This window comes from Cavia porcellus, unplaced genomic scaffold (assembly GCF_034190915.1).
Source record: "Cavia porcellus strain 051 isolate PalLab524CR breed Dunkin Hartley unplaced genomic scaffold, mCavPor4.1 scaffold_14, whole genome shotgun sequence".
NCBI classification, from domain to species: domain Eukaryota; kingdom Metazoa; phylum Chordata; class Mammalia; order Rodentia; family Caviidae; genus Cavia; species Cavia porcellus.
In genome coordinates this window covers 48,986,891-49,003,227 of record NW_026947497.1, presented here as the reverse complement: position 1 = coordinate 49,003,227, position 16,337 = coordinate 48,986,891, and the positions used below count along the sequence as shown (strand labels likewise).

At 40.0% G+C, this 16,337-nt stretch overlaps 1 protein-coding gene across 5 annotated transcripts in view; it reads left to right on the top strand.

Moving 5' to 3' along the window:
* Glrb (glycine receptor beta) overlaps positions 1-16,337 on the top strand; it is an 83,119-nt gene that overhangs the window by 64,832 nt on the left and 1,950 nt on the right. For all 5 annotated transcript variants that reach the window (XM_063260875.1, XM_063260876.1, XM_063260877.1 and 2 more), the window contains one exon: positions 8,937-9,229. In XM_063260875.1, coding sequence (XP_063116945.1) covers positions 8,937-9,229 — 293 coding nt within the window. The remainder of the gene's footprint in view (positions 1-8,936; positions 9,230-16,337) is intronic.

Here is a 16,337-nt window from a genome sequence, read left to right as displayed (position 1 = left end):
TGCGTGGACATGGTTAATTCATTTTTCCCACCCTGTTCCCTTCCCCTGTCTCCTGTCTGCTTCCTTCTCTTGATCTCTTTCCCATTCAAACAAAATGCATTGCCCTGTTCCCTATTATCTGTCTTCATTTTGCTTTTTGTTTATATTTTGCTTTGCTCAAAAAAGATAAGCCCTGTGGTATTTAAGACTGTGTCTGAAGCTTTTTTTCACTTATGGTCTCCAGGAACTTACATTTCCCTACAAATGACTCCAGTTTATCCTTCTTTATATCAGAGTAGTACTTCATTGTGTGTATATACTGTATTTTCATTAGTTTAAAATATGATTCTACTCACTAATCTTAGTTTTCTCCAGGAGCAACAATAATTACTGTAAGAAAAACTGCAAGCTGATCAAGTCACTATGTAGCCATTGTGGTTTTCATTTGCACAAGTCAGTGTATGGTGCTGATGCCCTTTCTTTCCAGGAGACAGCATTTGAGGCTCACATTTTCAATTGCTCTAGTCTTTCAAAATCTGACTCAGCTTACTGGTTAAAATAAATAAGTTGGATACCTGAATATTTACTCTAAGAGAGTAGAAACTTGATGATGACATAGAGAATAGTGTCGCCCGGCTTCATTTGGAGACCTGCTGAGCTCCCAATAGGTGGGCTGGCCCACACTACCAGCCTAGCCCAGCCTGTTTAGCTGCCGCGCCTGGCCACAGGTCTGCAGAGGAGGAGCTGGGCAGATCTGGGGTGCCCTCACTGGCCTCTCTGCGTGTCTGGAGGACTCTGGATTTCTGCGCCCAGACTGCTGGAGTTCCCTCAGGCTTCCAGGTGCAGTGAAGGCGAGAGGTGGGTTTGAGGCTTCCACATTAGCCTCCCCATTCCAGGCTTCATTTGGAGACCTGCTGAGCTCCCGATAGGCTGGCTGGCCCACACTACCAGCCTAGCCCAGCCTGTTTAGCTGCCGCGCCTGGCCACAGGTCTGCAGAGGAGGAGCTGGGCAGATCTGGGGTGCCCTCACTGGCCTCTCTGCGTGTCTGGAGGACTGTGGATATCTCTGCAACCAGGGAGGGTCCACAGGTTCCTGAAGCACTGCGGCCTGTGGTGAGTACCCTAACCCGGCTGCGATTGAAGAACTGTGGAGCTTCCAAGGGGCAGGTGGGCGCACAGTGTCCCTGAGGCCCAGCTTGTCTGGAACTGCGGAGTTCTGAGCAGGCAGAGGAGGGCCACTGGTTCTGTAGGCCTAATGGCTTGGAGTAGCGCGGCGCCAGAGTCCCAGTAGCTCCAAACATAGAAGCGGATTTTCAACAGATCCTGAGGAAGCTTTCAAGTAACACTTGAAACACAGAAATATAGGAAAATGACAAAACGAAAGACCAAATTACAACCTCAAACGTCCAGCCCATCTCAAGAAACCCTAGGAGCGATGTATATAGAAGAAAATATATCCCATCCACCTCATATATCGGACACAATAGCCACTGAAATTGACAAGCAACTCCAGGAAGCTTTAAAGAAATTCAAACTCGAAATAATCTCCCAGATAAAAGAAGAAATGATAAAAGAAATGAAAGAGATTCTAAATATATCTAAAGAAAACACAGATAAAAAATTGGAGGAACTAAACAAAAAGATAGAATCCCTAGACGAGCAATATAAGAAACAAACAGAATACATAATGCAGATGCACAGAGATATACAGGAAATAAAAAACTCCACTGAAAGTTGTAAAAACCGCCTTAATGAAAGTGAAGATAGAATTTCAGACCTTGAAGACAGGATTGCAGCTAGTGAACAGGAAAGGAAAGATCTTTTGAAAATAACAAGGAACCAGGAAACAACAATTCAACAACTGCAAGACGATGCAAAGAAGAATAACATAAGAATGATAGGGATTAATGAAAGAGAGGGAGACAACATGAAGGATGTCAGGAGGATATTTAGAGAAGTAATAGCTGAAAATTTCCCAAGCATGAGATCAGAAACTGACATCAGGATCAGTGAAGCATATAGAACTCCAAACAGTCATAACCAAAATAAAACTACACCCAGACATATAATAGTCACCATCCCAGAAATCCAACACAAGAATAGATTATTAAAAGCTGTCAGAGAGAAAAGACAAATCACTTATAAAGGAAAACCTATCAGAATCACAGCAGACTTCTCAGCACAAACCATAAAGTCAAGAAGAGCATGGAGTGAAGTATTCCAGATCCTAAAGCAAAATGATTTCCAACCAAGACTGATATATCCTGCAAAACTATCATTCAAAATAGATGGTGCAATACGATACTTCCATGACAAAGAACAGCTGAAGAACTTCATGAACACCAAACCAACCCTGCAAAAAATATTGAAAGACAGTTTAGATACACAAAGGAAAAAACCACTAAGAAAAGCAAATAATTAAACAGAACCGAAAGATAAAGATGCAACAGCAGAGAGATAACATTCCTACAATTAACCAGCATTTAACAGTAATAACCATTAATGTAAATGGTCTCAATGCACCAATCAAAAGAAACAGACTAGCAGAATGGATCAAGAAACAAAATCCAACCATATGCTGTTTACAGGAAACCCATCTAACCCAGAAAGATACTCACAGACTGAAAGTCAAAGGATGGAAAACAATTCTTCATGCAGCAGGAATCCAAAAAAAGGCAGGAGTAGCCATTCTGTTTGCAGACAACGTGAACTTTAAACCAACAATGACCATAAAGGACAAAGAAGGTCACTACATACTCGTAAGGGGAAAACTCCAAGAGGAAGAGATAACTATCTTAAATATATACGCACCAAACTCCAGAGCACCCAGTTATACAAAACAATTATTAACAGAAATGAAAACTCAAATTATCAGTAACACAATTGTAACAGGAGACCTTAATACACCACTGACACCAAGGGACAGATCAACCAGACAGAAAATGAGCAAAGAAATAACAGAACTGAATCACACCTGTGAACAAATGGGTTTGATAGACATATACAGAATGTTCCACCCAACAACATCAGAATACACATTCTTCTCAGCAGTACATGGATCATTTTCTAAAATAGACCATATATTAGCTCACAGAACATATTTAAGCAAATGCAAAAGAGTTGAAATCATCCCTTGCATATTATCGGATCATAGCGCTCTGAAATTAGAAATTAATGACAAAGGATACTGCAAAAATTCCGCAAACACATGGAAACTAAATAACACACTCTTGAGTAATCAGTGGGTCACAGAAGAAATTAAAGAAGAAATTAAACAATACCTAAAAGAAAATGAAAATGCAGATACAACTTACCGGAATCTGTGGGATGCAATGAAAGCCGTTCTGAGAGGAAAATTTATTGCACTGAGTTCCCACATCAGGAAAACAGAACGAATACAAGTAAATAACTTGATGCTACACCTCAAACAGCTAGAAAAAGAAGAGCAAGTCAAGCCCAAAGCCAAAAGAAGAGAGGAAATTATAAGAATCAGAGCAGAAATCAATGCAATAGAGACTAAGAAAACAATCCAAAGAATCAACGAATCAAAGAGTTGGTTCTTTGAAAGAATAAATAAAATCGATAAGCCCCTAGCCAACCTTATTAAAAAAAGGAAAGAAAAAGCTCAAATTCATGCAATAAGAAATGAAAAAGGAGAAATCACTACAGACCCAATAGAAATACAGAGGATCATCAACACCTATTTCGAAAACCTCTACTCTCAAAAGTTTGATAACACAGAAGAAATAGAGAGATTCTTAGAAGCATATGAAGTACCAAAGCTAGATCAAGAGGATATAAAACTGTTGAATAACCCAATCTCTGCTAATGAAATTGAGAATGTAATTGGGTCCTTGCCCACCAAGAAGAGCCCAGGCCCAGATGGATTCACTGCAGAATTCTACAAGAAATATAAAGAAGACCTAATGCCGACACTCCTCAAACTATTCAATGAAATTGAAAGGGAAGCAATCCTTCCTAAGTCATTCCTGGAAGCAAATATTACTCTAGTACCAAAACCTGAGAAAGACCCAACTATAAAAGAGAACTATAGACCGATCTCCCTAATGAACACAGATTCAAAAATCCTCAATAAAATATTGGCAAATAGGATCCAGCAAATCATCAAGAAGATTATACACCATGACCAGGTGGGATTCATCCCAGGAATGCAAGGATGTTTCAACATACGCAAATCAATAAATGTAATCCACCATATCAATAAAGCCAAAAATAAGAATCACATGATCATCTCTATAGATGCAGAAAAAGCCTTCGATAAGGTCCAACACTTATTCATGATAAGAACTTTACAGAAAATTGGAATAAATGGTCTTTACCTCAATATAATAAAGGCCATTTATGACAAACCAACAGCCAGCATCATACTAAATGGCCAAAAATTGAAAGCCTTTACTTTAAAATCGGGTACAAGACAAGGATGTCCTTTATCACCACTCCTATTTAATATAGTACTGGAAGTACTAGCCAGAGCAATTAGGCAAGAAAGAGAAATAAAAGGGGTAAAGATAGGAAAAGAAGAAGTTAAATTATCATTGTTTGCAGATGACATGATACTCTACATAGAAGACCCCCTAAACTCCATTCAAATACTCTTAGATACAATAAATAAATTCAGTAATGTGGCTGGATACAAAATCAATACTCAGAAATCAATAGCATTCCTATACACGAACAACAAAATTACAGAGAGGGAAATAAGAGAAACTGGACTATTCACATTAGCAAGCAAAAAAATGAAATATTTAGGAATTACTCTTACGAAAGAAGTGAAAGACTTATACAGTGAAAATTATAATACACTGAAAAAGGAAATTGAAGATGATCTCAGAAAATGGAAAGACATCCCTTGCTCATGGATAGGAAGAACAAACATTGTGAAAATGGCCATTCTCCCAAAACTGTTATACAGATTCAATGCAATCCCAATAGAAATTCCATCAACATACCTTATAGACCTAGAGAAATCACTCCTAAATTTCATCTGGAACCAGAAGAGACCTAGAATCGCAAAGGCAATTCTAAGCAGCAAAGACAAAGCAGGAGGCATCACAATCCCTGACTTGAAGTTATACTACAAAGCAACAGTAGTAAAATCAACATGGTATTGGAATCAAAACAGAGCTGAAGATCAGTGGAATAGATTAGAAGATACAACCACAACTACGAACACACTCAACCACCTTATTTTTGATAAAGGAGCCAAGCAGGTTCACTGGAAGAACGACAGTCTCTTTAATAAATGGTGCTGGAAAAACTGGCTCTCCATTTGCCGAAAACTAAAGCTAGACCCATGTCTATCACCATGTACTAAATTAAAATGTAAATGGGTCAAAGATCTGAATATTAAAACAGAAACACTAAATCTATTGGAAGACAAAATAGGTAGAAACCTTGGAGACATAGGAGTAGGTAAAGAATTCATGAACAGGACTCAAACCGCACGGGAAATACTTCCCAGAATCAATAACTGGGACCACTTCTTATTAAAAAGTTTCTGCATGTCAAAAGAAATCTCCAGCATAGTGAAAAGAAAACCCACAAACTGGGAAAAGATTTTAGTGAACTCTCTCTCAGACACGGGCCTCTTGTCTAAAACATATAAAGAATTAAAGAAACTCAGACCTCCGAAATTCAAAGATCCAATCCAAAAATGGGCATCTGAGATGAATATGCAATTCTCAGATGAAGAAATGCAAATGGCAAATAAATACATGAAAAAATGCTCATCATCATTGGTCATTAGAGAAATGCAAATTAAAACCACACTGAGATACCATCTCACTCCTGAAAGAATGGCCAGGATCAAGAAAACCGACAACAAATGCTGGAGAGGCTGTGGGGAAAAAGGAACTCTCCTGCACTGCTGGTGGGAGTGTAGACTGGTACAGCCTTTGTGGAGATCTGTCTGGAGATTTCTCAAAAAGTTGGGACTGGAAATCCCATTTATTCCAGCTATTCCACTTCTAGGCATATTCCCAGAAGAACTGAAAGCATCATACCACAGTGATATATGTGCACCTATGTTTATAGCAGCACAATTTGTAATCGCCAGATCTTGGAAACAACCCAAGTGCCCATCAACTGAGGAATGGATAAAAAAGTTGTGGTATTTCTATACAATGGAGTATTATTCAGCTATAAAGAAGGATCACATTGAGATATTTATCAATAAATGGGCACAACTTGAGACCATACTCATAAGTGAAATAAATCAATCTCGCATGTGTGAATACCGAATAGTTTCCCTAATGTAAGTAATGATTCAAATATATAAAAATATGTGGTAATCATGATTCCCCATTAGGTGGCCTTGAAGCCTTATAAAGTTTTCACTCATTAATTAGAAAGGCTTTATTCTGGGCTTCTTGATATGAAAATATTTGAAGCTAGAGTATATGAAGTTTTACCCAAATATTTCAAGGAAAAAGACACTATGGTAACTACTATTAAGTCAGGTTATAAGGTGGTGAAGTACTAGGTTATTGAAACAGTCATGCTGTGACCTCTATTGTTATATTGTTATGTCCTGTTTTATCTCAATCTCCCCCTTATTGTTTCAAAAAAAAATTATTTAGTCATTTCTTACGTTTGTCTTAAAGAAAAAATTCAAAAAAATTAGGATATATAAATAGTAACTCTTTTCGATTTCCTATTAACTTGTTTTGAAGTCCTGTAGTACTCCCACGATCTTGTTTTGACTGATTAGACTCTGTTCCATTCTATATGATAGTATCAAGTTTGAAGACATAGGCAACTACTTTGAAGACAATAAGATTCACTAAGATACCCATTCTGATTTGACTATTGTCTTCTTTGGAAGTCCTGTAATGTTTACAACGCCTAAGTTTTATTGGTCTTGTTCTCTACTGTTTTGTCCAACTTTATAATATCTAATAAGATAGACAATTCTTTTTAAGGAAACAAGGGACAACGTTGATAACCATTGTTGATAAACTTGTACTCTGTTCTACACCATGTGCTACGTCTATCCTTGGTATTGACTGACAGCTTTGTTTTGCCATATTTGACTGTATTCTTCCCCCCCCCAAAGAAAGTAATAAGCACTAAGGAGTAATAAAATCCAAGATGTGTAAATTTTGTTGTAAAAAAGAGAGGGAAAAAAAAAAAAAAAAGGAGCTCTAACGGATATAACAGCAAGTGTGTTTGGGGGTGTTAAATAGCTGACTTTATCAATGTTTTTGGAACATTGAACACAGCTGTTTGCAGTCTCCCTGTTTGAATGTCCACCTTGTGTTCTTTGATACTGTGATTTGAGGAACTATTTTCAAGAAAATAGTGTGTAATCTACTAGCAGGTAATTTCTTACTGTTATGGTTTTTTGTTTTGTTTTGTAGTTCTGTATTGCGTGTACCCTTACGCCGCTTTGGTTTGTTTTGTGTTTTTCTCTTTTTCCTCTTAAATAAAAAAAAAAAACTTTAAAAAAAAATAAAAAAATAAAAAAAAAGAGAGAATAGTGTCAGAGGACAGGAAGTCATGAAAGCCCTGGGATAAATATTATTGCCATTTCAAATTTGAGCCTCAAATGCTGTCTCCTGCAAAGAATGGGCATCAGCACCATACACTGACACTTTGCAGAAGCTCTTAGAATTATACAACTGATAGGCTTAAATTTTAATTGTTTTCACTGATTATTAGTAACAATACAGTGCTAACCATGCAAGGGAAGAAAAAAGAGGGCTTCACCCACCTTTCAGTATTATGATCATCTATGCATTACTTCTTAGAGGTGGTCAGGTCTAAGAAGAGGAGGGCACAGTCAGCCCTGTAAGTGAGCTGCGAGTTCAGAGCCAAGGCTCACCTGTTACTCTCTGGCCTGGAATGCAGTTCCCTGGGACCCAGGGTCACCGAGCCCATGCCAATGGGACCTCTTCCTCCAAGCCCTCTCTGAAAGCAGGACAGAAAGAAGGAGGAGAAAAAGGAATGTGGGGCAGGGAGCAGCAAAGGGGAGAGGAAAGAGACACAGAATTGCACTTATTCAAAGTTTTACAACTAAGTTATACATTACTATGTATTATATTGTATACATACATTACTGTGCATTATATACATTATATAATAACTTTAATTACATTACTTGAATACATATATATATATATATATGCAGTAATATTACATCAAGAAGAATTTTATGCCTTTCCTGGCAAAGTTGGAATCATTTGGGTTTTTTCCCTGAAATAATCAGGAGTGTCCTCTACTTTGACTTCTCTATTAGATGTTTTTTTATTGTGAAAATAGTTCTTATAAGAAAGTTGCTGTGGGGCTGGGGATTTAGCTCAGCGGCATAAGCACCTGCCTTGCAAGCAGGCGTCGTGAGTTCAATCCCCGGTACCGATAAAAATGAAAAAGACCAAAAAAAAAAAAAAAAAAAAAAAAAGAAAGTTGCTGTGTATGTTCAAGAGAGCAGATGTAGCTTAGAGATAGTTGCTCACGGGTGTAAATTCCCTCCATAACTGGAATCTCTCTAGAACAAAGCTGAAAACTTAACCCTCCCTCAGCGGAGGGCTTTGTGGCTTCCTCAGAGATGCTGTAGGCATCTTTGATACTTAAGCCAGACTGAAATTCTGTTCTTATATGTTGGCTTAAATATGTATTTGTTTTTTAAAAAAGTATTTACTGCCATTCCTAATCATAATTAATGCCCTTTCACAAAAGCCCCCTTTGTGGGCTGAGGGCGTGGCAGAGCTCTTTCCCCACAACAAGTAGCCCTGGTTCTGTTACCAGCACAGCTGGCAAAAGCACAGAGCACCTGTAATTGCCTCTGTGTAATTGTCTTGGAGCCCGAGGGCACCTAATGAGTTCTCTGTGACCGCTGAAATTCGCTGGACAGACAGCTGTGGGGGAAGAGCAGGATTTCAGAGCCTGCTTGCCACAGGGCCATGCAACCCCCCTGCCATCCCCTTCTGTGTCTGCAGGCATCTTCTCCGTCCTCAGCTTGGCCTCCGAGTGTACCACCCTGGCTGCTGAACTCCCCAAAGTGTCCTACGTGAAGGCGCTGGACGTCTGGCTTATCGCCTGTCTCCTCTTCGGGTTTGCCTCCCTGGTGGAGTACGCAGTGGTGCAGGTGATGCTAAACAACCCCAAACGAGTGGAAGCAGAAAAGGCCAGGATTGCTAAGGCCGAGCAAGCTGATGGCAAAGGCGGGAGTGTGGCGAAAAAGAACACTGTGAATGGCACAGGGACTCCTGTCCACATCAGCACCCTGCAGGTGAGCAGGAACACTGCCCACAGGGCCTAGAGGGGCAGCTGCGGGGTGGAGGGGGAACTGGGCCTTGCTTGCTTGCTTTCTTCTGATGAAAAGGAACTGAGCAATGAATGCTTTGCAAAGAATGTGCTTTTCAGAAAACATTCAAATCACCTAAGTTAAATACTGCTTAGAAGGCAATCAAAGTCTTACTAATAGTTCCTGAGCACTTTACACTGAGATTTAGGAGTCCAGACTACACTGGTGATTTGATGGTGGCCCCGGAGTGGAGATTTTGCCAGAATACAGCTAACCTCCTCAGGTGTGGCTAGACCTTGCCATTCTTCGCCGCAACCTCCTGGGTTGCTGGGATTATAGGCATACACCACCACACACCACTGTTTCATCAGTTTTAAGTGTATCTTTCTGTGTGACTCCTGCAGTGTTTGTTTCAATTTTACATTACACATAAATGACTTAAAGTGGTCAGCTAGTCCTGACACTGATGTGTACAAAGTCACGACCTCTTTACAACCCTTTCTCTGCTCATTTTATCATTGTTTCTCCCAAAGGTATGGACAGCCACATTCTTTCTATAATGTTGGTTTCTGTTTCCTTACCAACATAACTTTAAAACCTCAGAGCAGCAGGAAAGCTTACTTATATGTTTTGCTTACTGAGTCCTTTATTTTGTCCTGACAATTTCGAAGTTATGTCTCATTATTTTCCTGATGTTCAGAGAATCACTTTATTTATTATCTCGGGCAGGTTTGCTGGCACAGTCTGTGGTTTCCTGCATCTGCAAATGTCTTGATTTTCACCTCCTTTCTGAAGGACAGTTGTTGTAGGTGCAGAATGGTGGGAACCACAGTTCTCTTCCATCAGTGCTATCATCACCTAACAAGTGCTCTGCGTTCCCCTCTGACTTCCCATTCTTCTCATAAGAGCAGAACCTTCTCATTGCTCTTCCCTCTGTGGACACACAGTGTTATTCGTCCCTGCATTGTAAAATAATGCGTATGTGTTTAGTGATCTGAAGTGCAATTACTGTGTGTCTATTCATGGATTTCTTTGGGTTAATCTTTTTAAAAATTGTAGTATTTATTGAAAATGCAGGTTTATATCACTTGGAAAACTTACTTTTCAGTTATCATTTCTTTGAGTACTTTTTCACCTTTGTCCCTTTCTTGCTTATTTTAAGGACTACAATCACACAAGTGCCACAGCCACTGTTACACTCCTATACATTGGGCCTCTATTCACTTACTGGTCTCTTTTCTCTGCCCGATTATTTATAATTCTCAGTGCAGTGATGCTTTCCTCCAGTGTGATTCATGAGATTTATGGTTTGGTTATTAATCATTTTCAGTTCTAAAAACCCCATTTGGTATGAATGTATGTATGCGTATGACTTACTCTTCTTATTGATGAAACAAAATACTCAACTCCCAAAGTTAAAGGGGGAAAGTTATTTAGCTTACTGTCTGTAGAGGTTTCCGCTCAATGTTGGCTGGCTCAAAGGCAGGGTGGTCTGGCAAAGGAGAAACAGTTCATGGCAGGTAGAAGCCAGCAAGTCAGCACACAGTAGGGTAGCAAAGCAGTGAGTGACAGCAGCAGTCCCCTTTCTGTACTTTATATTCAACCCAGCTTCATGCGCTGAGGGCAGGTGGCATTCACACCAGGTGGGTATTCTCATTATTCCCACTCAGAACCATGCCAAACCCATCAGTGGGTTAATTAAACATTCACACCCCCTTGCTCCCAGCATCCCATCCTTAATCCAGCATCACCCATGCCAGATCCTGCCACCTGAAAAAAGCCCTGCCTATGACTGCATGAGAGTTTGGAGAATCTTCTAGACATGGCTCATAACAGCCTGTGAGTATGTATTCCATTTTTGACACTGATTTGTATTTTCTTTCTCCTGAGACTTTCATTGTTTCAAATCTATCTAGCATTTCACTGAAGCATTGTTATCATGGACATTTAAACATCAATTTCAGTTTGACACTTGGATTTGACATCCACTGATCTTTAAATTCAATTTGAAGTCTTTCCCAGTTCATTGCATGATAAACGATTTCGAGTGGATCTTTCTATTACATTTTCATATTGTATGTTTTGCAACTCTGAATGTCATTTATCCGCTCTATGGCTGACTTTCTCTGATTCTGAGCCAGGAAGGAAGAGGGAGAACTACTAACTGCCAGGTGGAAGGAGCTTGCTAGGTGAGGGTGGCTCCTTGCAGTACCTGGCAGAGGAGGATCCCCTTGTCCATGAAGCCCCGCGGACTTGGCGGCTGACTCCCCACATTGTCCTGCAGTGCCGAAGAGGAAGACCTCTTCCTCTTGAGACTTTCGGGTAGGATCAGATGTTTGTGCTCCCTGCAAGGTCTCCACCGACCCCAAGCAGGATGTGAGGGCTTCTTGGTGGGCTTGGAAAAGGGAGTCATCCCATCCTCCCACAGCCTTCTCCAGCAGCTTCAGTAGGGCCACAGTGCCTTGAGGTAGCCTCCTTAGGTGAAGGCTCGGCCTGCTCCTTAGCCCTTGCAGTGGGAAGGAACAGGGCCAGAACTGTTTGTTCCCCATGACATTTGGGTGAATCCCAGATGGTATGGGCTAAAAGTTTTCTGTGTCATGGGGCTGCCTCATTCTGCCCTCTGGCTAGACAGAGCAGACTATCCTGGGGGACTTCGTGCAGCAGCCATTGGATTTTCCAGTTGCTACAAATCCCCACTCAGTCCTTCCGCCCGGAGATCCCCAAGGAAACCTCTCTTCTCCTCCACCTTTCATGGTTACTGTGGTCCCCACTCCCCTTCCTCCTTCCCTGCTTTTACACAGGACGCTGGGGATTTTCACAGAACTGAGCCAGAGGGATCTGAAACATGGGCTACTGTGTCTCCCAGGAGGCAGAGTCTGTGGCTGAGTTCTGCTCAGAATGAGGTTGAGTTTATGGCCCACATGCAAAAATATGCAATAAAACATAGAATTATCAGGGTTTTTTCCACTTTCAGAGGAGGTGATTTCTTATGCATCACATTTTTTGAGCCTTTATTCATACATATTGTTCTTTTATTCATTTATTTCTCATCATCCAACAAAAGTAGTTGAGGGCCCTTTCTTGTTAATAGCCCCCTATTGCTGGCCTGGGTCCTATCCTTCCTCAAAGATTTTGTGGATGAAAGACAGTGGTACCAGTATTTTGGTAGCATTCAGACCCATGATTTTGAATACATTAGCAAATATAAGTTGTGGCTCATTTATGAATGAGACAGTTGTTTCTTGGTGGCCATGATAAGTCTTCAAAACTAAGAATTGATTTAAATGCAGTTAAGTATATACGGATTCCTCTGAACATACCTTACTCACCTAGAAAATAGCTGTCATAAAGCCATGCTTAAGGTCCTAACTCAAGAAATGTTGTCTGAAATTGGTTTGAAATGTTGTGGAGTCAAACCTGTGGGAACCAGAGAGAGAGACTCCCGGAGGCTGATCTGGGAAGCACTAAGAAATTTTTGTCTGCACCACGCTTCATTCTTGACAGTTTTGTTACCACACTGCCCAGTGCTGTTACCAGTAATTTTTCAAACAAGACAGAAATGTGTATAAAAAAGACAAAGTAAGTGGCATATATCTTAATTGCAAGGAATAATCGCACAATTATAAATTGTAGGTTTATATGACAAAATTTACTTCTAAGACTGTGTTGAGTTATTTCCTTATTTTAAGCACTTTATTTTGTCCCTTTCCATGTGGTATTGTGACAGTTGAAAATGATACATTCTAAATTTTGTAGTTTTATGTCTATAGTTGATACAATAATAAGGCCCAACAAGTATTAATGAAAAAAAGTTAGAGTAAAAATCTCAAAATATAACAAGAACTCTTCAGCCAACCAGTCGAATAATACAGACTTATTTAAGAATCCTAGAAGACTTTGCTCAGTAGAGAATCAAGTATTACTCACTTTGTCTTCTCATGCATTTAAAAATTATTTCTCTTCACCAGAGCATTCCTATGCCTCTGGGTGCGCGCGCGCGCGCGCACACACACACACACACACACACACACACACACACACACACACATGACACTGATTTTGAATGGAACAATCTTCTAATTTATTGCTGAAAGAGGCTTTAAAGAATTATATCACTAGCATAAACAACTTGAAGCTTTTAGGAGTGCATTATTATGTTGCTTTGGCATGGAAGAAGTTTATTCTTCTCTGATCAATACATTTATAAAAATTAATCTCTGAATAAGTATACCATCATATTTGTACAGTTTTGGTAAACTGTACAGTTTGGTTTTCTGAAATTAGGAAATTATGAAAACTACCACAGTTAAAGATACAATTATATAAATAAAATACATTGGAATTTTTCAAGTATTTATGTGTGACTTAGCTTATGGGGTCATGATACCACGTAAATTTGGCCGTGTATTTAGTTATTTATGGAAACTAGAGTCATACTCTGAGCTGTGTGAAAAGCATGATGTACAGTGAGAGCATTGCTACTGAAAATACATTGGTCATTTGTGAAAAAATAGAAATAGGTAGCAGTAAGTGCCTACCTCTGCTGCAGAATGAAGTCCTTCTTTGTTTTGATGAGTGGGTTCCAAAGCAGCATTAACCACATCTAAAATCTTTGACTTGGGAAATTCAAAATCGAGCAAGAAAGACTGAGGCTCCTCAGGCGCCCGACTTGACATGTGGCCCTGAGTCTGAAGATGCTGTCAGATGCAGAGTGCCTTTGTTTTCTGGAGGTCCGCAGAGGGCCCTGGTGTGCTTGTGTCCCCTTCTCCTGCCTGGTGCGCTGCAGCAGGAGCAGAAAGGCACATGTGCCTGGGGGTGGAGGTTGGTGGCTGACCCGCCGCCGAATGTGGTCTTAAAAATTCAGCTGGGGCAACTTAAGTGGGGCAGGCAGTGGAGACCCAGAAGTAGAAATATTTGGCTAAGCACGTTTTAAGTTATGTGCGCATTTCTGTACATCAAAAGTGCAGAATTTAGATTTTAGCGGCTAGCTTCATCCTCTCTCTCAGTGGTCAGCTGGTCCTCATTTTGTTGTGCCAGGTATTTTGCAGGACACAGGGTACAAACTGATGTGGACGGAACCCAGGTGGGGTTGATGCCAGGTGGGCACAGGAAGGGTGACCTCACAAGGGACACCTGCTCACTTCTCATTTAAAAGGGGTGCATGGGGCTGGGAATCTGGGTTCCTTAGAATGGTCCTCAGCCACTAACTGAGAGCTCATCTCGCTGTTTGGGTTGTCTGCTTGTGGCAGTTTTATAAAGGAGGTGTGTCATTGTGCCAGTGATTTTTTTTTTTTTTAAGTATGAAAACTTAGGGAGAGTGACTCTATTTATTTATTTATGTACTTAATTATGTTTGAGACAGGGTTAGTGCAGGCTGACTTTGAGCTCCTGGTGAGCTTCCTGCCTCAGTCTCCTAAGTGCTGGCATTGCAAGGTATTTCCACCTCCTCACCTGGCAGAGGCATGAACTCTTATCTCTTCATTCCCGGTTCACCCTTACCAACATTTTTATGTATATTTCCATAATTAGATTCACATAAATATATTTAGAGATTCTTACCTAGTCACACATTTAGATGAGCAGTGAGATATATAATAATACTGCCAACCTTTGTTTACTAGCCTCAAATGTACGTGTGTTCTTAACTAGAAAAAAGAGAAATAGCTTACACATATGGTAGGTGTAGATATGCTTTTTAATGTTTTTGTTTGTTTGTTTGTTGCTTTTTGGTGTTACTGCGGATAGAAACCACGGTTTTTTTTTCCTGAGATATGTTCCAGCTCTTTTTTTAAACTTTTTTTTTTTTTTTTTTTTTTTTTGAGATTAAATCTCCCTGTGTTCCTAGTTGTTGGCATTGGACTTGAACTTAATATTCTCCTGCCTCAGCCTCCCAGCGTGCTGGGATTTTAAGTGTGCATCCATGTGCTCATTTTGTGATTTTTACTTTTGTATTTTTTTACAAATAATATTTGCAAATGTTTATGAGGTACAGTATGACCCATATGTGTACAATGGGTAATGATCAACTCAAGGTAATTACCACAGCCCTGGTCAGTCAATAGGTACATGTTTTTATTTGATAAGAGGAGTAGATTCTGGTGAAGCTGACTTTTCACTGAGTGTATTTTACTTGGCTATCTTTGAAAACTGCCCAGGAGATATATATCAGCATTTGTTCAAATAAAGGATAATTACTGGTGCCTAATGTACTTCTGAGAAATGTTTTATTTTTATGAGGCAGAATTGTTTTACCCAGCACTATCTAGTACATGTAAACAGAATTTCTAGAATCAGTCAATGAATTACTTTGCTAAGAAAGCAAAAGCCCAAGTCGCAGTAATACACAAACCATATACAATGAAATGGATTCCCTTTTCACCAAAAACTTACTAAATGTCAGTGGTGAAAATTTCAAATACACATCACAAGGCCCAAGGATTTAGCTCAGTGGCATAAATGCCTGCCTGGAAAGCACGAGGTCATGAGTTTGATCCCTGATCTCCCCCTCCCCCAAAAAAGAAGAATAATCATGAAACTCAGTAGTAACAGTGAGAAAGTCAAGCAAGGGAGCAAATGTGAGTGCTGTTCTGTACACTGGAGGTTTCCGCCAGTCTAAGAGCATCTGTCACTGCTGGGATTCAGTGGGAACTAGGTATTGTTTTTAGAAGAAATTCATTCCAATTTAATCATTCAGAAATCAGTAAGTGCATCATCTCTGCACCTCCTGATCTAGCTGAAGCATAGACAACCTTTGTATTTCCTTAGGGTGGTTGTTTAATGCAACGTTAGCCCCCAAGTTTCAAGTGCCTATCACTTGTTCATAGTCATTGTGACCATGTTTTGTTTTTTATTTTTTGGTACCAGAATTAAACTCAGGGCTTGCCAGGCAGGCACTGCACCACTGAGCTAAATCCCTGGAACATGGTTTAGAGGCACAGTCTTATTAAGGGGTGAGTTCCCCTGTCACTTATAAGCAGCCTTGCTTAGAAATAGATTCAGTAGGGAAAGCAAGGGTTAGAGGAACACGAAGTTTCCTTAAATCTATGCATTGTAGTAACAGCCTCTCTGCCGTGGTTAGGTACTGGACCAGAGG